The 25,437-nt window shown below is 44.6% G+C and overlaps 1 protein-coding gene across 1 annotated transcript in view; it reads left to right on the top strand.

Moving 5' to 3' along the window:
- The window catches only part of LOC109831028, a 45,755-nt gene continuing 22,076 nt past the window's right edge, over positions 1,759-25,437 (top strand). Inside the window, exons 1-2 of the mRNA XM_020398372.1 lie at positions 1,759-2,022; positions 2,334-3,039. Coding sequence (XP_020253961.1) covers positions 1,920-2,022; positions 2,334-3,039 — 809 coding nt within the window. The 5' untranslated portion in view covers positions 1,759-1,919. The remainder of the gene's footprint in view (positions 2,023-2,333; positions 3,040-25,437) is intronic.

Below are 25,437 nucleotides of genomic sequence, written 5' to 3'. Positions count from 1 at the left end.
GTCCACCTTAGGGTTTTGAACCGCGTGGGTCGGCTTTTGTCGTCACGTGTTGACTTTCGTCTCGGCTCCTTCGATTTTCGGTTTATCCGGTGCTTTGTCGAATAACCGAGATTGTTCCGGCGCTGCGTTTATCGCCTGGCCGTCGTTGGAGTCTCGAGTTTACAGCTGGTGAGTTGAGTTTGGCTCGTGTCATTGAGTTGACTTTTGAACTTGCTAACCCTGTCACATCGTGTTGACATGGGGCTCCGAATTCGTCACGTGTTGACTTTTGTCGCAACGCGCTGTCCGGCGTTGACCTAAGGTTACGCGTTGACCGGCGTCCACCTTAGGGTTTTGAACCGCGTAGGTTGGCTTTTGTCGTCACGTGTTGACTTTCGTCGTCACGTGTTGACTTTTGTCGCAACGCGCTGTCCGGCGTTGACCTAAGGTTACGCGTTGACCGGCGTCCACCTTAGGGTTTTGAACCGCGTAGGTTGGCTTTTGTCGTCACGTGTTGACTTTCGTCGTCACGTGTTGACTTTTGACGCAACGCGCTGTCCGGCGTTGACCCAAGGTTACGCGTTGACCGGCGTCTACCTTAGGGTTTTGATTCGTCGAATGTTAATTGGTGTTGAGTTTCATCAAGGTATCGGGTAATCGACAGAAACGGACGAATTTGGGCCTAAAACAGGCATACGGGGACGAAACTGAACCCAAAACACCCGGGGGTGTCTCGTCCTTGACCGAGACACCTTGGGGTGTCTCGGCCAAGGCCGAGACACCTGGGGGTGTCTCGGCCAAGGCCGAGACACCCTAGGGTGTCTCGGTTTTGGGGCCGAGACACCCCTCTCCTCTCTCTTGTCTTTTTCCCCCTTTTGCTCATGGTCCCCCCCATTTTGCTTTGGTTTTATTACTCTTTTTGTTTTCCCCCCTCTTTTCAAACTTTCAAAGAGGATTCCCTCTTATTTAGCTCCCCCAAAACCGAAAACATCCCCCCCATTTCGGTTTTGAGCCTTCTTCTTCCTCAAGCCTCTTTCCTCCATTGAAGAACATCACTCCTCAAGGCAAGGTCGGGTTTTGGCGGGTACCCATTTGCCGAAATCTCCTCCTCCTTTAAACTAAGGTTTCAAATTTCATTTCCAAGCCCGGAGAAGCTTCTTCGATTTGGGTAAGATCCTCCCCTCAAACCTCTTATTTTGCTTTAAAGATTGCATCTTTTATGCTTAGTAGATAGGGGTTTATGTATGAACACATGTTCTTGGGGGGTTTTGTGCTGAACTTTTGGAGGGTTTATTTGCAAAAGAGGGACTGAAATTCGTGGGGGGTCTTTTGCAAAAGTGTAACTGAAATTTGGGTATTGGGTTTATGCCTACTTGGTGAAGGGATGCGAGGGGTGCTTTATGCAATAGGATTAAGGAATTGTTTGAGGGGTTTATTTGCAAAATAGTCCCTAAACGTTTTGGAGGGGCTTATTTGCAAAAGGGCCACGAATTTGGGGCTGAAGTACACAAAGCTTAAACCCTAGACCCCTGATCGAATTTTTGGTAAAAGCATGTGGATGCAAAACCCAAAAGTTCGTGGAGGGACTTTTATGTAAAACTGACCAAATTCTGCAAAAGGGCTCATTTGCAAAATTTGATCAAAATTATAGGGTATCGGGATGTTAGATGATCAAGTATGATGACCATGACCCGAGTCATACGTGTCCTTGACCTGAATTTGGCCTTGAGCACGAGGAGTATTTCGGGTATTTCACCAAAATTTACTGCGAGACGACGATTATCGTTTCGCGTGCACGAAATTCGTAGGTTTAATTAGACTTTAACTACAAAATCCTATTTGTTATTAGGATTTCGAGTCCAAGTGCTTAATTTCCCTTTTTCCGATATTTCGTGTATATATATCGTACCTGATGTACTGCTCTTCATTGCAGATTCCCGATGTCTCCCCGTCGGTCTCGACCTTCCGGGAGTCACCCTTGCTCGCAGCATGGCATGGAGGAGGCTCCTACGACATCGTCTCCAGTGACCTCCTGCTTTGGGGGTTAGAATCTTATATATTTTTTTTATCCCGGATTGACCTCTCGCGGGTCATGACGGAAGAACCGATACCCCTCCCGCGGGGGTTAAGGTTTCGGACTTGTTTTGCTTAGCCAATTCAAGTCCTCGGGTATATTGGGGCGATCTCGTGTTGCCTTACACCTTATAGGTCGGTATATGTTATCACGTGATTTACGTGGTTATATACCGTCCTCCCGGTGTAGGGCACTCGAAATCGTCTTCGCCAATTATCCCGTGAACAATCTCATTTTGTCTTTATGAGATAGATATTCTGACCCCTTCGCTTTATTGCAGTCGATTTTCCCGGTGGTAGCTTTCCTGTTCATGCGAACACCGGTTGCAGCCGTGAGGTCTTTTCGTCGACTTCTGCTAGGCGGGTGGTTGATCCGTTCCCGCAGTTTGACAGGGATCGTTCAGACGAGTCCTGTCGCCTGATACGAGATGGGGGGCGTCACTGTTTACGCCAGCTCATTACTGACGCTCCTTTTACCGCGGATGCTACGTCCACCCAGGCTTTGAAGAAGCCGGACTTCTTGTTCGGTGATCATGTGGAGGATCCCGACACATTGACTTTCTCAGAGGAGCATTGGCTAAATCTTGAAGAGAGTGCCCTTCTATATATTCCTTCCGTTCCTCGTCATTGTTCCTTTACTCATCTGGAGGGACAAGTTGTGGAAAGACGGATGTCTTGGGACCTCACTGATGACGCTGTGCGGGTTCAGTGTGGGTATGTTTCTCATGGGAAGACCCCTGGTTCAGGCGGATATCATCCTGTTCGTGGTCTACGACCCGGGATCATGGGCCTTGACGCCGCACCCCCAGACGAGATGTTTACAGTTGCTTCTACAGTGAGGAACAGGTTGGCTCTCCTCGGGAGAAGGCTTCCTCACCCGGAGTTCCGATGCTATGGTTGGGCTTCTTCTTTACCCAAGGGGTGGTGGCCCCGTATGACCGACTATGTCTTGGGCCATTGGGAGAAGATTCTGAAGAGCAGTGGCCTGTATGATATTTTTCATTTGGGAAGTTCTTTTTCGAAACCAGTCGTTGTAGCATGTTTATTATCATGTCTACAATCATTCCCCAAAGTTTTATATTTTTTTAGAATTTATTTGATATTTTTAAACATTATTTTAAAATCAGCAAAACAGGTTTTTCATGTGTCAGATTTCGGTCGACCGCACCGGTCGACCGATCATTTGATCTTTCTTTACCATGCGACAGAGAGTCTGTCGGTCGACCGGTAAGAAGTCTGCCTCCCTTTCTTTTGTTTTCGACCTGAACACCAGTCGACCGAAAATCTTCGTCGGTCGACCGATCGATTCTGTCGGTCGACCGGAATTTCCGTCGGTCGACCGCTGCTCCTTCTGACTGCTTCCAACGGCTATTTTTGTTACCGTTGCTGGGGTGTTTTTGGTCTTTTGTTTTTGGTTTTTGGCTGAGTTTTGGAGTGAGTATAAATACCCTATTGCTGTTTTCTTTCAAGCCATCTAAGAGAGTTTTAAAACAAGTTTAAGAAAGTTTTTAATCAAGGGTTTAAGTTTTGTTTAAAAGAGTTTAAGAGTTTGTTTGAGTTTAGTTTGTGAAGCAAATTTCACAAGAGCAAAGAGGAGATCATCCTTTGGTGTTTGGGCATTCAACTCATCTCTCTCTCACTCTTGATCTATAGAGAAGTTTTCCTTAAACTCAATTCTAGCTATTTATTGTTTTGATCTTAATTTCCATAAGCTAGATTTCTATATTGAGTTTAAATTGTTTTATTGATACTCTCTGTTCACACACAACCTATTGAGCTTATTGTATTTACATTCATAGTATAATTTTGGGTTGTGAGATTAGTGACTTAGAGTTGTGCTTAATTGAGTTCTCACCTTGTTTAGAGAACAATCAATTGATTTATATTGTGCTTAATTGTGAGGATTCACTTGTAATACACTTGTACACCGAGAGAAGTGTGTGGTGAGAGACGGGGTCGAATCCAAGAGGAGTGGCGTCGGTTGACGGGCCTAGGGAGAGGTTGTAACCGAGCACTTGAGGAGGAGGACACGGGCTAGGACCAACACTTAGTGTGTGAGGTGTGATTACATAGTGATTGTATTGTGAGGTGTAAACGTTGTTCGGGTGAACGTAGAAAACCCGGTTGTGATAGTGGAGATCTCCTCGAGGTGAGGAGCGGAGACGTAGGTCGTGGGGACCGAACTCCGTAATCATATTGCTTGTTTGTCGAACTCCGTGATCATATCGTTTTGTTTGTGATTGCATTGGCGTTCTTATTCTTGTTTTCATATCTTATATCGCCTTTGTGTATTGCTCATCATATTACCCTATCACTTGTGTAGTTTGTTTATTTTATCCTTGTGTTGTTTATATATCCTTGCATATATACATATTCATCATATAGGATATATCTCTTTGTTTGCATTGCTTATCCTAGCTTATATATCTTGTGGTATTTCATATTTGCTAGGATAACTTATTAATAAGTTTTAATTGGCATTTAATCGGATTAGATTAGCATAAGACCCTAATCACCCCCCTCTAGGGTCCAACTTCAAATCGCACCTGGGGGTTATCTCTGGTAATGAGCCTCTGATGGTACGGTCCTTCGTTGGCACTCTTTGTGGAGCCGCTTTCGATTGGTATCATCGCCTCAAGCCAAGAAGCGTGAATAGCTGGGACGACATGGAGACTAAATTCCTCGCTAACTTCTTCGACGATGACACCGAGATATCCATCAGGTCGCTGCTCGACGAGAAACAGAAAGACGGGGAATTGGTTGATACCTTCGTCAAGAGGTTCCGGAACAAGGCGATGAACTGTCGGGACCCGATCACCGAAAGGCGATGAACTGTCGGGACCCGATCACCGAGGAATTCATTCTCCAAACTTGCCACAACAACCTCGCACTGGACGTGTTGGAAGCAATGGGGACAGCACCGTCCAAAACCTGGAAGGATTTGAAGGTCCGAGGAGAGCAAGCCGAGCGGTTCCTCAGAAGGAAGAAGGCGGAAAGAGGCCAACAGGCGAATAATGCTCCGCAACAGAATTTCGTCCCACGGGGTAAAGGTAAGGCACATGCTAATACAGTTGATGCTAATCAAACTTTCCAATTGCAACCCCAGCAACAGCCGCAGCAACAAGCGCCACAACAATCTCGGGGGCAATGGCAACAACGGCCTCAGAAGCAGAAATCTTCGGAGCCGAGGTTGCCTAAAGTGTATTCCTTCAAAGATGACGAAGTTCCTGCCGGCGATTGTGGATCAAGAAGGGGCTAACAAAGTGACGGATCCGAAGTATTGCGCATACCATAGAGCGGTCCATCACCCTACCAAGTCGTGCTACCACCTCAATGACAAATCCAGGCGCTAATTGATGTAGGCGTCATAACCCCAAAGCCATCCAAGAATGTTGGAGCAAATGCGGTTTCAATCAGCTTTGGATCGGTGCCCACAACATGGTTCAAACCAGAGCGCATCACCAAAGTAGGAATGAAGACAGTGAACGATGACCCACATGGACAGCGCCAAAAAGGACTGGTGCCACATGCAGCCCCAAACGGCGAAATCCTCTGGGTTCATCCCGATCTCATTGAAGATGAGCAGTAGGTGACTTCCTCGAGAAGAAAGGGTAAAGGCAAGTCCTGCAATGCTACATCGACAATCTTCGAGGAGGATGGCGATGAAGCTCCTACTTTCCTGCTCTCCAAAGAAGAACAAGAAGTCTTCGCCACTAGAAGCAGAAATGAGTATCACTACAATTATCCACCACCTAGTGAGCAGGGTATGAGTAAACGGGGACCAGCGAAAACTCTCACGGAGATGGGAGTGATTACGAGTCCTACACCGGGCGAAGAGGCTCGACGACAGCTGGTGAATAAACCGAAAGAGAAGAATCCCCAGGAGGTGCAGAATCCGAAGCAGTCTCGTTTCAGTCGTCCGATTGGAAGAGACAAACCGGAAAGCTCGAAAACTCCGCAAGTCTTCGATATAATGGCTCAACTAGCCAACATTCCAGCACGGATAACGCTATATGAGTTGCTGTGATTGTCCAAGGAAACCAGGGAGGCCTTGCAAGAAGCTTTGGCCAATTCAGAGGTGTTTCTGACTCAAATCAAGCCGGCGCCTGAAGAGCTAGAACCGAGTGTCAAATGGGAGATTTGAAGACAGAAGTCACATGTTATGTGATCGATGCCGAAACTTCATATAACTTACTATTGGGTCGGCCTTGGATCCATAGTAACGTTATAATCCCCTCAACTCTCCATCAGTGTTTGAAATATGTCGACACTGATAATAGAGTTAAGACGGTGGTCGCGGATAAGCAACCATTCAAAGGGTATGAGAATTATTTCACCGATTCTCTCCTTTATGGTAACGAATCCGATACTGAATCATCGGCCCATAGCACGGACAGCGGAGAAGAAGCTGATACCGAAGCCGGATTTGATTACAATGGAGGTTATGTTTTGAACGACATTGTACCCTTTGTAATCAACCTTGACGATGAACAAACGTCAGAGGGTAGTTATAACTGGCAACTTGCCAATAATGAAATAAATAACGATTTAGAGTACTCCCTGTCTCTTGATGATGTGATAAAAGAATTGTACGATAATCCTGATTTGTATATGCCGCTTCGATCGTCCTATGTAACGAAGGAACGCCTCCAGCATTCTTTCGGAACAACCATGGTCATCCCGAACAAAATAAGAGGCGCAAAAGAAATGATTTACGGTAAAGGGAAAAGCTCTCCATTACCAGATCATTTCTTAAGGGAAGATGAAGATGATGACAAACCTGGTCGACATTTATCTAAGTATAGTCCGAAAGCACGTAAACTCATGGAAAAGCAGGGGTATGATTTCACACTCGGAGAAGGTCTATACTTCGATCGAGGTCCTCGTACTCCAGCCAAAGCGGCATATGTACCAAAAGGGAAACCCGATGATTATTATAAATACAGACGAGGTTTAGGGTATGAATCTTCTTCAGAAGACGAATGCTGCTGGTTAATCAATAACCAATCATCTAAGCAATACAAAGATGGAAATTCGTCAGATTCCTCGGAATGAGATTCTGATACAAGTCTGGGGGAAGCTTTCAAAGCCCTAATGGCGAACATGGCTACAGCTGATCCGTCCACAATGGAGGATGACGATCAAATGCCAACATGGGAAGACCCATGGATTCATCACCTGAACATGCAGTATGGTGATAGGTTCGAACAGAGAGAACCCCCCACTGAAGATAAAATAGTCCAAGTTAACATGGGTGACGAGGCCAACCCAAAACCTATATTCATCAGCGATAGTCTTCCCCCAAATGAGAAGGAGGAATTAATCGCTCTCATCAGGGAATATATTGACGTCTTCGCATGGAACTATGAGGATATGCCCGGGCTCGATCCCAATATGGCAATGCACCGCCTCGATATCAAGCCGGATGCTAAACCTATCAAACAACAGCAAAGACGGTTTCATCCGCAGATTATGGAAGCCATTGAGGCAGAGGTTAAGAAGTTGATCGAATCAGGATTTATCCGAGAGGAGCAACATCCAGACTGGTTAGCCAATATTGTTTCAGTCATGAAGAAGAACGGTAAAATCAGGATTTGCATCGACTTCAGGGACCTGAATACGGCATGTCCAAAAGACGACTTTCCTCTCCCGATATCAGATGTCATTATCGACAATACATGTGGATTTGAGAGAATGTCTTTTATGGATGTTTTTTCAGGATATAACCAAATCAAGATGCACCCAGATGACGAGAAGCATACAGCGTTCAGAACGCCCCTCGGTGTCTTTTGCTACACAGTGATGCCTTTCGGTCTGAAGAATGCAGGCGCCACGTATCAGCGAGCAATGACTAAGATTTTCCAAGAACATCTTAGGAAGACGGTCGAATGCTACGTTGATGATTTGGTTATAAAAAGCCGCAACAAAGAGGATCACGTCAAGGACTTGAAGACGATATTCGATCTCATGCGGAGTCATCAATTGAAGATGAACCCCACTAAATCCTTCCTTGGAATGTCCAGCGGAAAATTCCTTGGATTCGTCGTCACCACTAAAGGTATACATATCGACCCTGATAAGGTGAAGGCGATACATGAACTGCAACCCCCTAGAAATCTAAGAGAGCTCAGAGGATTGCAAGGGCGTTTAGCTTACATCCGGCGACCGTTCTCTAAACTAAACAAGAAAGGGGTGTCATTTATTTGGGACGACGCCTGCCAAAAAGCATTCGACGATATCAAAACATATCTGACGAATCATCCTATTCTCGTCGCACCAAAATCAGGTAGACCGTTCTTGATTTATCTCAAGGCGATGAACCACTCGATAAGTGCCTTACTAGCACAAGACGATAATAATGGTCATGAGCAGGCAGTCTATTACCTAAGTCGGACCTTGATAGGCGCCGAGTCTCGATACCCGATGATCGAGAAAGAATGCCTCGCATTGGTATTCGCAATGCAAAAGATGCGGCATTACTTGGTTGGACAGACGATTTACGTCATTTCCAACGTTAATCCAGTACGGGTGTTTATGACGCAACCGGCCTCTATGAATTGGCGGTTAGGGAAGTGGGACCTTCTCTTGTCCCAATATGATTTGCACTTCAAACAATAGAAGTCGATCAAAGGACAAGCGATTTGCGATCTTTTGGCGGCACACCCGACCACAGATACGGCAGAAGTATATGATGACTTGCCGGATGGAACCTACGAGGTTAACACTACGTCGCATTAACAAGTATGGCAATTATACTTCGATGGTGCCTCGAGAGCAGTTAATAGGGCAATAACCCCCGGATGTTCTACAGTCTCCTCCGGAGTTGGAGTTGTCTTAATTTCTCCGAGAAAGCATGTGATGCCTCGGACTTATTCACTGACTAGCCCGTGTTCCAATAACGTAGCCGAATACAACACGCTTCTCATTGGACTCAGTTTCGCCAAGGAGCTGGGGGTTGAATATCTCGAAGCTTTTGGGGATTCTCAATTGATAGTCAACCAAGTCCGTGGAGAGTATGAAGTCAGGAACCAAGACCTGATCCCGTACCACCAGGAAGCCATGAAAATGGCAGATTCTTTTGAAGAATTCTTTATTGAATATATCCCTCGTCTCCAGAATGCTTATGCGGATGCACTGGCAGCACTAGCGGTATCACTTGCGCAGCCTCCCGAAACTGAGCTGTTAGTCACAGTAAGGACGCATCAACTCCGCATACCCATATACAATATGGATATTGAAGAGGAAGATGATGGAAACATAAGCGCCAAGGAGGTGAATTCAACTCAAATCGGGTCTGAGTCCCGAGATTGGCTTTTCCCATCATTAACTACGTCCAATATGGTATTTTTCCAGAGGATGTAAAAGAAAGGGAATCAATCCGCCAAAGAGCACCAAGATTCTTCTATAATACTGAGACCCATACATTATACCGTAGAGGGTACGATGGTTTGTTACTCCGATGCCTTTCGAACAAAGAAGCAGAAGAAGTTCTTAAGGAAGCACACGAAGGAGAATACGGTGCGCATCAGCCCGGTCCCAAACTATATGATCGCATCAGGAGAATGAGATATTTTTGGCCAACAATGGTTCGTGACGCAATCGAATACGCACGAGAGTGTCATGCTTGTCAAATACATGCAAATTATATGCATCAACCGCCAGAGCAGTTGCACACGTCAACCACGTCTTGGCCGTTCGAGACATGGGGTATGGACATTGTCGGTCCTATTTTTCCCCCTTCAGTCAAAGGTGATCGATTCATTCTCGCAATCACGGATTACTTTTCAAAGTGGGCTGAAGCAATTCCACTTAGAGAAGTGAAGACGAACAACGTCATCAATTTCATCAAGCATCATATCATATACCGACACGGCGTGCCAAGACGGATCATTCATGACAACGGTCCACAGTTCATAAGCAACGCCTTCGTCAGGTTTTGTGACAAGTTCAAAATTGAAGATATTTCGTCAATAGCTTACTATCCCGCTGCGAATGGATTAGCTGAGACGTTTAACAAGACGATCATTAAAATCCTGTCCAAGCTTGTGAAGACCAATAAACGAGACTGGGACGATAAACTCGGTGAAGCACTCTGGGCTTATCGCACCACCATACGCACACCTACAGGCTCAACAACACATCGAGTTTTACCAAGCCAGGATGTCAAGGGCTTTTAACAAAAGAGTCCGACAGAGAAGCTTCAAGGAAGGAGATCTGGTCCTCGCTGCTCGCCGACCAATAATTCTCACCTCCAAGAAGAAAGGTAAATTCGAACCCAAATGGGAAGGACCGTTTGTAATAGACACAGTCTATTCAAACGGCGCATATCGCCTGATTACTCAAGAGGGCGCCAGGCAATTAATGCCAATAAATGGGAAGTTCCTGAAAAAGTACTATCCCTAGTACATTCAGGATAACTCGTTTATCGGGAAGTTCCTTGAAGAATATTACACTTAATATTCTAGAGGATAACCCAAAATCATTTTCACTACCAAAATCCCTCACTGATTAATTTCAATTGACAGTGAGTCCACCAAAAATGTCTTTCTGGCCCTCTTGACTCTTTCCATGAACAAGAGGTCCACTTTCAGTTCAGAGTCCCCTTTCGATAAACAAAAGAACTCCCTTCTTTTTTCTCTTTGGTTAAGCCTTCTCATGGTTATAACCTAAGATGAAATTTTATTTCGATAAATGAAGAATTCATCTTTAGATAACCAATCCTATAAAAGGTAGGTTTATCTAGATTTTCCAGATTCTCGGAGTGGAGATCCCACTTCTAGTTTCTTTTGCGCTGGAAATAGAATATAAAATTCTTGCTTTCCAGAATCAGGGAATAGAATATAAAATTCTTCCTTCCTTGTTTTTCGGGTTCGCCTTCACCCTAAAAGAAGACCGGGAAATAGAATATAAAATTCTTCCTTTCCCGCACCGATCTTTTCCAAAATTTATCAATCTAGGATTCATCCTAAGGAAGTTTATCCCGAATCCTAAGCAGGGATAAGTCTGCGCCTAACACGCGCTGCCGGTTTAGTCTTTCTCCGAAGAAGAAGACACCAGAGTTCGATTCTGGGGTATTCTATCCTGAAACCTAAGCAAGGATAAGTCTGCGCCTGACACGCGCTGCCGGTCAGTTCTTAACCGTTTAAAAAGAACACCCGTTCACATATTCGACATTGTGACAGGTTGTTATTAATAACACCAGAATCCATGCCTTACACGTGTGGAGAATTTCATCCTGAATCCTAAGAAAGCATATGCCGACGCCTAACACGCGTCGCCGGTTTAGTCTTTTTCCGTAGAAGAAGACACCAGAGTTCGATTCTAGGGTATTTTATCCCGAAGCCTAAGTAGGGATAAGTCAGTACCTAACACACGTTGCCGGGTAGCCTATTCCCGTGACAATGGCGAAGTCTACGTATTCAAAATCGTAGCGCCAAGTCTAAGAGAATTCACTCTCTTAGCACAACGTCACATGCGGAACGGATTTAGACAATCCGCATGCTAGCCCGACTCAAACGGTAGTCAGTAAAGGCTAATCAAATCCGTTGAAGGCTGGGGGTTAGCCAAAAACCCTAAAGTCAACACCTAACACGTGTCGCCGGGTAGCCTATTCCCGTAACAATGGCGAAGTCTATGTATTCGACATCATAGCACGAAGTCTAAGGGAATTCATTCCCTTAGCACAACGTTACATGCGGAACGGATTCCGATAATCCGCATGCTAGCCCGACTCAAACGGTAGTCGGTAAAGGCTAATCAAACCCGTTGAAGGCTGGGGGTTAGCCAAAAATCCTAAAGTCAACACCTAACACGTGTCGCCGGGTAGCCTATTCCCGTAACAATGGCTAAAGATAAAAACCAGTTCCACTAATATGATCAAAAGTCAATACATTCAGCAAAAGAAATCATACATCAAGCGCATGGCCAAAAATCTGCTGATTAAGCTTAGACAGCTTCTCATCATAAGCTTGCCTCAGCTCAGCTCTGATGGACTCCTCGGTGGTGGCTAAAGTCCCCGCAGCAACCTCCTCCGTCTCGGTCAGCTTCTGCTTCAAAAATTTCAACTCCTCAGATAAAGTAATGTGGGCTTGCTGATCCTGTACCTTCGTCATCTGAAGGATACTCAAGGTCTCCTCTCTTTCGCGAAGCGCTCTTCGGAACTGTTCTATCTGGGTCTCTCAAGAAGCAATAGAAGAGTCAAGCTCGATGAGTGAAGATGATCTAGCAGCAAGGTTGGCCTCAACTCGCTCCACCCGATCTCGCTGCACCTGAATCTCGAGCTCAGCAAAAAGTTGAGTATCGCGCCATGTCTGTAAGCGAGTGTCCAACTCGGCAGCAATGAATGAAGAGGCACCTGCATCCCGGAGCTTGCGAAACATCTGAAGCTCATGCTCTAGGCAGTCAAGGTCATCCACTATATCCTTCGCCAAATCCGGGTATTCTGCATCCCTTATCGAACTTATCCTAGAATCAAAGAAAGGCTTAAACTGGTGAAGGGAAAGTCCGCCGTGGAAGAGTTTGCCAATCATAGCATTCACGAAGGAAAAGAAGGAGCGGACTTCTATGCAGATGACGATCTTCTCAGGGTCATTGTCAGATAACAACTCCTTCACAAGGACATGAAGCAGAGAAGAAAGCTCTACACAAGAAGGAGAAATTCGTCAAGAAAACCTTAATAAGGAAGTAAATGACATTTCTCAGATGCTTAATATATACCTTCTTCCCCTTGGGTCGCTGGGGGTAGTGGAGGTGTAACGGCTGTGGGTGTATCAACTGGTGTAGTTGGTCTCACAGCCGGCTCAACAAGATCAGTCTCGATAAAAGCTCCTGTCAAATATAAAACAGAATTCTCAGATGCATCACATTATAGATGCATTAGTCAAAAATTGGCTAGTCCTATAATTAACTTGAGAAGAGCCACGTACCTTCAGAAGAACCATCCTCGGGATTCTTAGGGAGCGTAGACTCAGGAAATGTATCTCCAGGCAACTGGTCATCAATCTGAGGAGAGCCATACATGAAGTGGAGCATAGGAGTGTCCACGAGCAAGCCTTCCTCGTCAAAATCATCAGTTGAGAAATCTGACACAAGAGAATATAAGTACGAAAGAAGAATAAAGAGACTACGACCAAATAGAAATGAGTTACCTCTTATAAGTGCGTCAGCCTCTTTATTCCCAAGATCCACGTTTGCCTCCTGCAAGTTATCTAAAAGAGCGAGAAGCACAGAGACAATTAGGGAATGCACAAATTCTGAATCGTTCAACTCCTTTGTGTGCCATTTAAAGGATATATTGTCAATAGTAGATGTACCTGGATTCGTCGAATCGGGTCTTACATTGGCAGTCTCCCTAACGTCGGCGGCTTCTGCAGGTTTTTCAACCTGGTGTGGTGAGTCAGGCTCACCAGAAGATGCAAAATCATGAAAAGCAGGATCAGGACTCATCTCGCTCTCCCTACGCTCTCCTATATAGAGATGGAAAGCATGAGTCAAAGTTCTGAATGATCAAGCAACAGTCGAAGGTCTCGCCTAGGAAAAAGGACGGAATTCTTCATCTTTGTCAGCTGCGGTCCCTGAAACATCAAACAGTTGTCAAGATTAATAATTCTGGAAAACAGAAGGAATGAGTAAGTAACTAACCTCGCTCGGAACAGTTCTCATAATCTTTAGGGTATCCGCCTGAAGCCTCATCTGCAGAATGGAAGACCTTCTTTCCCTCTTCATCAATCCGACGAATCTTATTCCGTGTCCTCTACGACCGAGCATTTTCCAAAATCATACGAGAATCAGCCTGAGAAGCCTCCTCAGCCTCTAGCTCTGCAATCGGCTTCACGGGGACAGTTTTATTAGCTGCTAACAACCACTTGTAGCTTAAGAAGGTGAGGTTCAATTGCCGCTCAGCACTCGGGAGACTAAACTTAGCACCAGTACAGCCCGTCACGATCCATAACCATGCACGAAGACCGTCCACCAAACCGCCGTGAGTCCGAAGCTACTGACGTGGATTCCCGACATAAAGCTGATCATAGCCAAACTGGCGAGCGAATCGGCAGGGTAGGTATGGCTCTATAAAACACTGATTCCTCACCCAGAAGGTCAGATAACCCGGCCTAATATTCACCAGCCAGTTAAAGCAGCCGATGTCTAAATAAGTTCGATACTCCCTCGGCCTCTCCTCATCAATCAGACACTCGCCATATCGACCGGAGAACTGCGGAAAGCAAGTGGAAAACGCCCAACACTTGTGGACCTGTAGCTGTTGTCTGATGTTAGGGAATCCTCGCCCCTCCCACTTGCCATTCTCAAGCAATTGTAGTAGGGGAACGGAGGGGTCTGTGGCGTTCGGTACCGACATCATATCAGAACGATGAAGGACGAACCAAGCCATCAAATAAGTGTACGGAAGCTCCACCTTAATAGTAGGAATCTGAGCCGGCGATTCACTTTCCTTCCGTGTAAAAGCACTAGAAATCTGTCGAAGCCCTCGATGAATGTTAGCCACCATCACCGGAAGAAGCGAAAGTTCCTTTTTGTAGGCAAGCTGAACCGTTGGGTAGAGCACTTCCAAGGGCAAAGCGTCACCGGACTGATACGGGACCACGCATTTCTTTAACCAGATAGCGAGGTAACCGGCAAGAAGGGTCATCGGTCGAATCGGTGCGGTCGCATGCCATAAGAATGATTTAAACTTGGTCCCTGCAGGAAAGCCACTCTCAGGACTGCTAATGGTATAGGAATGAGCGTCAATCTTCTTCAATAGATTATTCACCCCCGAAGGAGTGAGTGGTGCCAGCTCACAAATAGCCTCGCCAGAATTGCTCTCTAGATTTCTGAACAAATAACATGCAAACTGCTTCAGACTCACGTATGACTTAGTCCTCTTCGCTAAAGGCTCAGACTGCGCCAAAGCAATATGATAGTGACATGTGAGGTCCCATAAAGTCTCGTAGCGGTCGGGCAGGCGATCCTTCAGCTGACTCAATTCATGGTTGGAGGGAAAGTATTCCTGATACAGCATCTGTCCCATGGGCAAACCAGAAATCTTGTACATCTCATGGAGGGCCAAGCCCAACTCCCCTTGCCGGGTCAGAAAAGTATTCGAATCCGGGTTATAAAGCTCGCACAAAGCGAAGAAATGCTTCTGCGCTGACAGGCCAAGCCCATACATGGTGGCACGGAACGGATGCATATAAACCACAAGCCGTGCAACTCCTGCTGCCTCCATCGCTTAAGACGTACTTTCGTCATGCGCAGTCCACCAAAGCTGTCTAAAGAATGGACCCAGCCGTAAAATCTGTGGCGCGTCGCAGGCATCTCCCGTCCTAAGTCAGCGAGGCGATTCTTCAACAGTAGAAGCAGAGGCGAGAAAGGCTCGTTACACGGGCGGTGCATCCAGCCCCAATACTCCAGGATGCAATCCAGTGATATGATCCTGCTCGAACCAGGAGCTGCCTGGATGAGTGATATAGCCACGGTGAACGCATCTTCATGCTCCTCCGTCAAGCCGCCATGACATCTCCCGTGTCACAGCCTGACGCCTGGGCTCAGCTGCAACGAACCAGGAGAGAGGACTGCCCGAGGAATCTTCGGCAAATATATGAAACCACCGCTATTTTTATGAAGCCACTGCTCGGCGTCAATAAACACTGCATCCGGATCTTTGGCAGAGTCGCCAAATAAAAAGTCAGTCTTCCTGAGAGGCTGAATAGAACTGGCATCCTTCACGAAAGGCGCATCGGTAATCAATTGTCAAAGAGATCGATGTCCACCTTCCTTCACCACTTGGACAACCTCTGTCGACGTGCCCGAAGCAAACTGAGGAGTAACTGGAATAGGGGAAAAATCGTCGGAAGTCGAATAATACTCGCCACGATGCCCGTACACTGCATGAGATGAGAACGCTCCGGAAGGATACTCCACTGAAAACAAGCAATTAAACGTTTGTTAATTCCAGTTATAAAAGGAAATTGAACTCGTCCTACAAATGGGTAAGATAAAGTCATTGCCTTATAAAGGGTGAGACGATTTGGCCACATTGTGCATTTATAAGATAGGGTATATCGACAGTGAGACGATTTGGCCACATTGTGCATTTATAAGATAGGGTATATCGACAATATATCCCTGTCTTATAAAACACAATGCAGCGTCAAAACGCCCCCTTTATTTTAAGATATGGTTTTGACCAAGCAAAACCTATCTTTAAAGCGTCGATCCTCACCAAGGAGAATCAAGGCTCTTCCCGATTGCCTCACCAAGGAGGACAACGTGGGGAGGACTAATTTGCAAATTTCCAGAAAAAAGAAGACTAATTTGTAAATTTCCAACTATGCCAAAAATAGCTCACCAGCATACGAGGGAAGCATGCCATCAGCCGGTGCAGCTGGGGAGCGACCTCTCGGGACACGCGACATAATGATCTGCAAAATAAATTAGGGGATCAGATCCAGAAAAATTCCCCTTTTTATTGTAATTCTACCCCCCTGAAAGACGAGCTCGAGGCGCCAAATCATAGTCCTAACCCTCACATGCAATCCCACAAGTTTATAAATTGAATTAAGCATGAAATATACTAAAATTATGGAGGATTTACCTGAGGAAAAGCTCGTGGATCCAATAAAAAATCAGATCTTGAAAGAGGCTCGAACCACGTGCTCGAGGGGCCTGAGAGAAATATTTATATGAAGATTTCTAAGGGATTTCTCAGTCTAAGATCCAAAGGAAGACTAAATCTAAGACAATTGTGAAGATTTGAGAGAGAAAGGATGCTCGAAGGAAGAGAAAATCAAAGAAAAGGTCAAGGGGGGGGGCGGCCCTAGAGGAGGAGAAAAAAGAGGCTTTTATAGGTGAACCAGACTTGAACCACACCGGACCAGGTTGAACCAGACCAGACCAGTCCAAATCAGTTCAAAAGAGGCTGAACCAGGCCAAACCAGTCTGAACCAGACCAAACCAGACTGAACCAGACCAGACCAGGACGAACCAGTCTGAACCAGTCCTGAACCAGCTTTGAACCAGTCCTGAACCAGGTTGAACCAGTTTGAACCAGATTTGAACCAGAATTCAAATTGAAGCTGAATCGAGCATCGAAACAACTTCAAATCGACCGAGGGTTCAATCCTTTGTTTATGCTTGCCTCTCCCACACATTCAGATGGGTCGGAAGATTTTTTAAGCCTAATTACTGTCTTTTTTGGGTCAATATCAGGCCGGTTCAACTCATTATTAGGCCGGTTCAGCTCATTCGAACATTAGAATTACTCCGAAAAGTATACGAGTATAAACTGCTTCTTAATACTCCAATAAGGTATACGAGTATAAACTGTTCCCTATTTTTGGTTGGGAAGTTCCTGGAGAATATTTTGCTAAAAAATATTCTTAAGGATAACTCAACAAGACTACGACGGACAACGCGTCGCAAAATAAAGACTCAACGCCAACAATCGATGGTCAGTTTTATATTGAACCAGCAAACACGAGCTAAAGATCAGAAAATCAGGAATCGACTTCAAGTTTAAAATTCCGACAACGGTCAGACAATAAATGCAGCACCGAAAACCTTACAGACATTCGACAAAGCACCGAATAGCCTGAAGGAATCAAGAACAGAAGCTATTCCAAGGTCCCGTTACACCGACTGAAGGTTGGGACAATCATATCCAAAGTATCCCAGACTCTTCTATAAAAGAACGAGGCTGAAATACTTTGGAGGGGTTATCTGTAGGCGTATAAAACTGACTATAGGTCCCTGAATACAGCTCGGCACGGTGATTCGATAAATCAACAAACCATCAGGTGACGTATCTAAACGCGAGCGTTAGTCCGCAATACCGAAGCCAAGTGACACACGACAAAGTGTATTAACGAGGCGACGAGGCTAACGAATCGCACGCAAACAACGGAATAGATCCACTCGCATGCAAAATCAAGCTAACGGTTCGGTGAATCAACGAGTCATCCAACTGTAGAACGGATTCGAACTCGAACACCGAAGCGGGTTTACTGCCATATCGGGATCCAGACTGCCATATCAGAGTCCAGATCAGCGACGAAGCTCAGATAAACCGCAGAACCGGACAACGGACACAACGGCGCCACACCCGGGCGACTCGGCCAAAGCCGAACCACCCAGGTGGCTCGGCCATTTTGAAGGGTTGGAACTTTTGGAGCCAAAACTCTGCCGAATTGAGAACTGAGCTTGGAGTTTTGAAGACTTGAAGACTTGGACATTCAGATCTGGTTCTTGGCGAGCATCCACGTCATAAAAGGCAGGAGTTCGAGAGAGAGAGAGAGATCAGATCTGAGATCTACACGAAGTAATACTCCGGATCAAAGCTTGGCCTTTGATCCCGAGAACTAAAGGCTATTATTTCCTTGGTGAAATAGTACCCCCCGGCTGTTATTTCCTTCGTGAGATAACACCCGTCAAATCGTGTAGATCCGACCGGATCTAGATCGCGCGGTGGTCCACGGATTAACCCCGGCGCTGGCAAAGAACCCACAAAAGCGAGTGACCGCAGAACAGGAGCTCGTGATTCGTTCAAAAGGAAAGTTGTAATTTTTATTTCTTTTTCTTTGATTTCGTTGTAACCAGATCTTATAAAAATACCGGATCTTTGTAACCGATTAACTGTTATCAAAGAGTGTGCAATGACATCAATGAAGAACACAATTTTTCCCGCGAACACTATCTGTCTCTCAGGAATCTCTTGAATAGCATGAATCTAGCCTGCTAACCCCTTAATCCTTGGAATGGCAGGTGACGCCTCTAACCTCTACTGCTGTCCATAACCATGGTCCTGCTACTGTTGACCCTGACCACGGTTTTGCTGCTGCCCGTGTTCTCTTCCTTACTGCTAGCCCTGACCTCTACCCTGTTGGCCTCCTGCCTCTGCCCTGTTGGCCTCCTGCTAGTGTACTACGACAATCCTTCAATTTATGTCCGATCTTGTTACAATTATAACATGTACGCCGAATTCTGCACTACTGCGATGCTCTCGAATCATGGTGTAGGTTGTTCTCTCTTCTTATGCTCTCGAATCATGGTGTAGGTTGTTCTTTATTCTTATGGTGTAGGTTTTTGTAGCATGTGTATTATCATGTCTACAATCATTTCCTAAAGTTTTACATTTTTTGAAATTTGTTTGATATTTTTAAACAGGGTTTTAAAATTAGAAAACTGCTTCAAACCTATTATTTTTCATTTATTAGTTTGCGGTGGACCACCACGGTCGACCACCTTGAGTCTAGAAACTCAGGATAGTTTTTAGAGGCTCCCCCCCCCCCCCCCCCCCCCACCGGATGCGGTCCAGAGAGTTTCGCGGTCGACCGCCACGGTCGACCGGTTGATGTCCAGAGCCGTATTTTGTTTCTGTTATTGCTCACGGTCAACCGTGTATTTTTCGCGGCCGCCCGCCGATCGCCCAACGGTTCTATTTGTACAAAATCTGATTTCTGATTCTGTGCGCTTTTTGGTCTTTTGTCTTGGGGTTTTGGCTGTTGGTTTTCTTCCTATATAAACCCTCAAACCCCTCTCTACCAGGGTAACCAATGGAATGTTTTAAAAGAGTTTTTAACAAGGGTTTAAGTTTAGTTTAAAGTTTGTTTGGTTTATGAAGATTGTTTTACAAGTGGAGGAGATCATCTATATTGATTGAGCTTCATCTTAATCCATCTCTCCATCTTGTTTTTTAGAGAAGAATTTCTAAACTCATATCTAGATTTACATTTGCATATTTGTTTGATTATCATTCTTTAAAGCTAGTTTTCATATTGAGTTTAGATTTGATAAATCTTATTGTTATGCACATCCACTTTGAGCTTATTGTATTTACATTCATAGTATAATTGGGTTGTGAGATTGTGTAACAATTGAGAGTGAGCTTAGACTGTGTTCTCATCCATATTAGAGAATAAATTATTTGTTGTATTATGCTTATTGTGAGATTTACTTTGTATTACACTAGTACACCGAGAGGAGTGAGTGGTGAGAGACGGGGTTACTTCCAAGAGAAGTGGCGTCGGTTGACGAACCTAGGGAGAGGCTGTATCCGAGCACTTGAGGAAGGACACGGAGTGACCAACACTTAGAGAGTGTGGAGTGTAGTTACATTGTGTTATTGTGTGGTGTAAACATTATTTGGGTGATCGTAGAAAACCCGGTTATGATAGTGGATTTCTCTCCGGGAGTGGGGAGCGGAGATGTAGGACGGAAGGTCTGAACTCCGTGATCATTTCGTGTGTTTGAGTTTGCCTTGGCGCACTTACTCTTATGTTTATATTTCTTGTCGCCATTGTCCATTGCTCATTATTTCTATCATCCACTATCTTGTTTATTTTATTTACCCTTGTGTATATCACTTATCTTAGCTCACATATATTGTTGTATTTTATACTTGCTAGGATAACTTGTTAATTAGTTTTAATTGGTATAAAATCAGATTAGATTAGCATAAGACCCTAATCACCCCCCTCCTAGGGTCTAAACATGTACTACATAAAATTTATATTTAGAAATCCACAACACGAGACTAGTACATTGAGCAATATAATCCAAACAAGAAAACATTCATGTATATACCATGTGTCTCAACTTATAAATTTCTAAATATAAATTTCAACTAGGAAACAAAATAATGAGGAAATAAAAGCGGAAAAATCATACCAACCATTCCCAAAACTATCATTCAACTCTACATACTACCCTTAGTAGGCAAATCAGATACCGATACAATATCCCGTGTAACCAAGTTGTGAAATACCTTCACAGTATATCATATCGATCGAGTGTCAAATAATCACCTACACTTAGGTTATCATCAAATTATCAGATCGTCCTTCTTTGGAATTCTTCAACTCATCGCACCCCCATGCAGACCGATAAATAGGTATATTAACTCATCGCACCCCTGTGCGGACCGATAAATAGGTATATCAATCTCTGCGCATATCCATGCGGACAAAAAATCATAGGTTCAACAACCTCTGCGCACGCTCGTGCGTACCATCATGTATAAAGGAGTGAAGTCCTCCACGATCTTGTTGCGGTCCTGACTAATGTACTCAGAGTGTAGTCCATCCGTGGTCTCGTTTCGGGCCCCAACTAATGATACGAGTTGCCGTGCGAGCACCCTTTGGTCGCGGAATTACCAAAAGGTGGGTTGAGAAAAGGACGACCAAAACACAAGAACAATTCAGTTTGGCGAAGGAAAATACCTTCTCTAGATTATGAAGAACAAAAGATTACAATCTCTCCCTCACAATCTCACTCTAGAATTGAAGAACAAGCTCTCCAAATCTCAATCTAGAATCTAATCTCTCTTGATTAAACTCTCTGACCTAAAAGATGTTTAGAAACCCTAAAACAATCCCTTATATAGGTGTACAAACGTGGATGGCAGTTTGGTAAATAACCAGACCCAAAACCAACAGGAAAACGCGTGAACAGAATCCCAAACGAATCAGGATACCATCGATGAGTCGACTCATGACTGAGATGAGTCGACTCGACAGAAACTGGAGAAATCTCAATAACCAGCGATGAGTCAACTCATGTCAATCATGAGTCGACTCAACCTGATGAGTCGACTCATAACAGTCATGAGTCGACTCACAGGCTGAAAACTGGGTACTTCGATTCTTCTGCTCGTCGTCTTGTTCCACGCTTCCTCCTGTGTTCCCTTATACTGTTTGACACCCCCTATTCTCATGCTAGTATGAGAATCATCTATCCTCAAGCTCCCATGAGGATCGCTAAGTTCCGAAGAGAAGATACACATGTATCATGTGTCCCCTCTTTAAGAACTTGAAGTCCCATTCAAGTTAGAACTTCAGCTGAGGAAACTCTTGAGCTCCTCCATCTTTTCTGCACCACTTGTCTCCTTCGGAAGAGATGCCGAACGAAATATAAACTTTACACCATCCTTAGTGAAGGTGTACTTCTGAGCCCGCCTCTCGTAGATCGCATATCTATCCCATAAGTACGGATTACCCAGTATAATCTGACAAACATCCAATGGAACGACATCGCATGTGACCTCGTCAATATACGATTCGTGGAGCGCAAATCTGATAGTGCATTGATCAACTACACTCAGTTTCTCCTCCTTATGAATCCACCCCAATGGATAGGGTTTTGGATGCTTGACCGTCTTCAGACCTAGCTTCTGCACCAATGCCTCAGATATCAAATTCTTCTCGCTGCCCGAATCAACAATGGCATCAACCAAACTGGTCTTCACTTGCAACTTAAGAACAAAGAGTTGCTCTCTCGGGTCGTCGTCCTCTTTCGTGGTCTGTTTTCTCGTCATAAGATTGAGACTGCTGTTGGGCTCTGTCATCCCCGGGACTTCCTTCGGACCTTGAGCTATCATGTATGCCTTTTTCTCCTCCTTCCTCTTCAACCCTCTTGGTTTCAGATGAGGATACTTCTCCCAGCACCGATCAGCTTCGTGCCCTGTCTTCTCGCAGTGACTACAAATCAGCCCTGTTTTCCCTGGATCACCCTTTTTCTTCTCCTCCTTAGATTGAGAACCACTAGACTCGCCTCCCGTCTGTTTGGAGTCTCCCTTAGCCTCGTTGCCCTTCTTTTGTCTACCCTTAATGGCAATTGCCTTCACGCTCGCCTCTGCAATTGATTCCACCGTGAATAGCATCATCTCCTTTCGGATGTGATCGCTCAATCCCGCCATATACTTCATAAACACGGAATATTCCTCTGTCGCAATGTTGAGGACCATCGCCTGCTGCTAGAACTCCGTAGTGTATTCTTGAATGGTTTGATTGACCCTTTGGTGCAAGCCGTACCACTTGTACCAACGTTCTTTAAGGAATCCCACCGGATAGAACTGTTTCCTAAGTAGCTCCTTGAACTTGTTCCATGATACCGCCTTCTTCTCCTGCTTGCAGTAGGATTTCCACCACGTCAACGCGTTCCCTGAAAGCTTTAAAGTCGCGAACACAATCTTCTCTTTCGACGAATAGCCATAAAGAGTAAAATATGTCTCCATCCGCTCGATCCAGTCATCAAGCCTCTCGACGTCAACACTCCCATCATAAACATGAATCTCCACCTTAAAGTCAATCTTCTGGTTTTGATAAGAATTCTTACCACCTTGATGCAATACAGTCTTAATGGTCTCCTCCTCCTCGTTGGAATCTGAATCTACTCTTTCCACATCGGACTCAACAATTTTCTTCGAAGAAGGTTCACCTTGTTTGCCACCTCCATGGATAAGACTGACTGATAGCTCTGATACCAACTTTATACGAGTTGCCGTGCGAGCACCTTTGATCGCGGAATTATCAAAGGTGGGTTGAGGAGAAAGAATAAGAATACAAGAATAACTCAGATTTTGGGCGAAGGAAAATACTTCCTCTAGATTATGAGTATGTAATTTACAATCTCTCACAATCTCACTCTAGAATTGAAGAACAAGCTCTCCAAATCTCAATTACAAGTTAATCTCTCTTGATTTAACTCTCTGATTCTTTAGAAACCCTAAAACAATCCCTTATATAGGTGTACAAACGTGGATGGCAATTTGGTAAATAACCAGACCCAAAACCAACAGGAATTCGTGTGAACAGAATCCCAAACGAACCAGGAAACCCTCGATGAGTCGACTCATGACTGAGATGAGTCGACTCGACAGAAACTGGAGAAATCTCAATAACCAGCGATGAGTCGACTCATGACAGTCATGAGTCGACTCAACCTGATGAGTCGACTCATAACAGTCATGAGTCGACTCACAGGCTGAAAACTGGGTACTTCGATTCTTCTGCTCGTCGTCTTGTTCCACGCTTCCTCCTGTGTTCCCTTATACTGTTTGACACCCCCTATTCTCATGCTAGTATGAGAATCATCTATCCTCAAGCTCCCATGAGGATCGCTAAGTTCCGAAGAGAAGATACACCCATATCAACTAACCCCACCCAACCAATCGTAAATATAATATTCTATAATAGTCATCACTCATAAGGAACGCAAGATATTTAGATACCCCAACTGATGTAATCATGCGTACTCAATTCCTGTATGTGTACTCCTCAAAATATGTGTATAGAACATTGCACGACTTGCACTATGTGCACGTACATCGAACCCACATGTAGAAAGGGTCAAACATCACAATTTGAACTTGATCAGTCGACCAATAGAAAGCTTCGATCAACTGATCGAGTCTCTCACAGAAACAATGCATACACGAGCCTACCAGTCAACTGATGATTACCATCAGTCGACTAATGACCTCCCATCAGTTAACTGATGGGCATCATCAGTCGACTTGACCGACAGAAAGTGCACAGGTAGGGTTTTTGTGTATTTTCTTCAAAAATTCAAGTTTTTATTAACGTATCCGATTTAGAACTCATGAATACTTAACCTAGAGTTTTTTAAAACAAGATGAAACATGTAAAAGCATGGATTTAGGGTTTAACAATCAAATTAACCAAACTTTTGTTTAATTCAACAATCTAGGATATTTAAACTAAACTAAAACACAATTAACATATTAAATAAACCCTAATGATCATGATCATGTAAATACCTCAATTACATATTCGTTTTACTGTTCTTGGCATGGATTTAAAGCATAAACATCATATATTACACGTTTAACATTAGATTTAAACCCTAAACATAAGATTTATCTTGATTATCACATGAAACTCGATTATTAACTAAGGAAAAGGTTTGGACAGAGGTGATCTTGCCTTATCACTGCGGAAGAGATGTGCTGCTCATTGAAAAAGGGTGTGAAATCCTCCTAAGTAAGTGTCATCCACTTCTCTGGGGTAAACCGAAGTTTGTACCATCCCCCAGCATCACCCTTGAGGCTAAAAGCTGCTAACCTCTACTTCTGGATGGAGTTGACATTAAGTAAATCAAGAATGTTTTCCACATCTTCCTTCCACTTGTGGGCTGTAAGAGAATCTGATATACCCTAAAATTCTGGTGCCCTTATCTTCTGATATCTCTTCATAAATCTGAGCCATGCCTCCTGGTCTGTGGCCCTATCAACGGATGACAGTGGGTCTATTGTAAGTGATTCCTTTGGTGGTGGAACCTCCGGTGTCTGATTAGGAGTTGCTACATGCTCCTCAAGTGATGTAAGTCTGGTGGCGATCGGTGCTATAAGGTCGATCAAGTACTGTGGAGCCTTCTATAGCCCAGGCTCTGGCTCAGCCTACCTAGCTCCCTGAATACGAGTTCCTCTCCGACCACGTCCTCTTCCCGACATCTATAAGTTCATGAACAGAGTTTATTAGACACAGTAAATGAGACCTAAAACATAGATAGCATGATGCGGCATAATTATGTACTAAAATTACAAGTGCACAATTTATCAAGTTATAGTATAAAGAGTTATCGATGTTAGAC

This window comes from Asparagus officinalis, chromosome 2, assembly GCF_001876935.1.
Source record: "Asparagus officinalis chromosome 2, Aspof.V1, whole genome shotgun sequence".
Taxonomy (NCBI): domain Eukaryota; kingdom Viridiplantae; phylum Streptophyta; class Magnoliopsida; order Asparagales; family Asparagaceae; genus Asparagus; species Asparagus officinalis.
The sequence above is the reverse complement of the archived record's forward strand: the minus strand, read 5'-3'. Positions and strand labels throughout refer to the sequence as shown.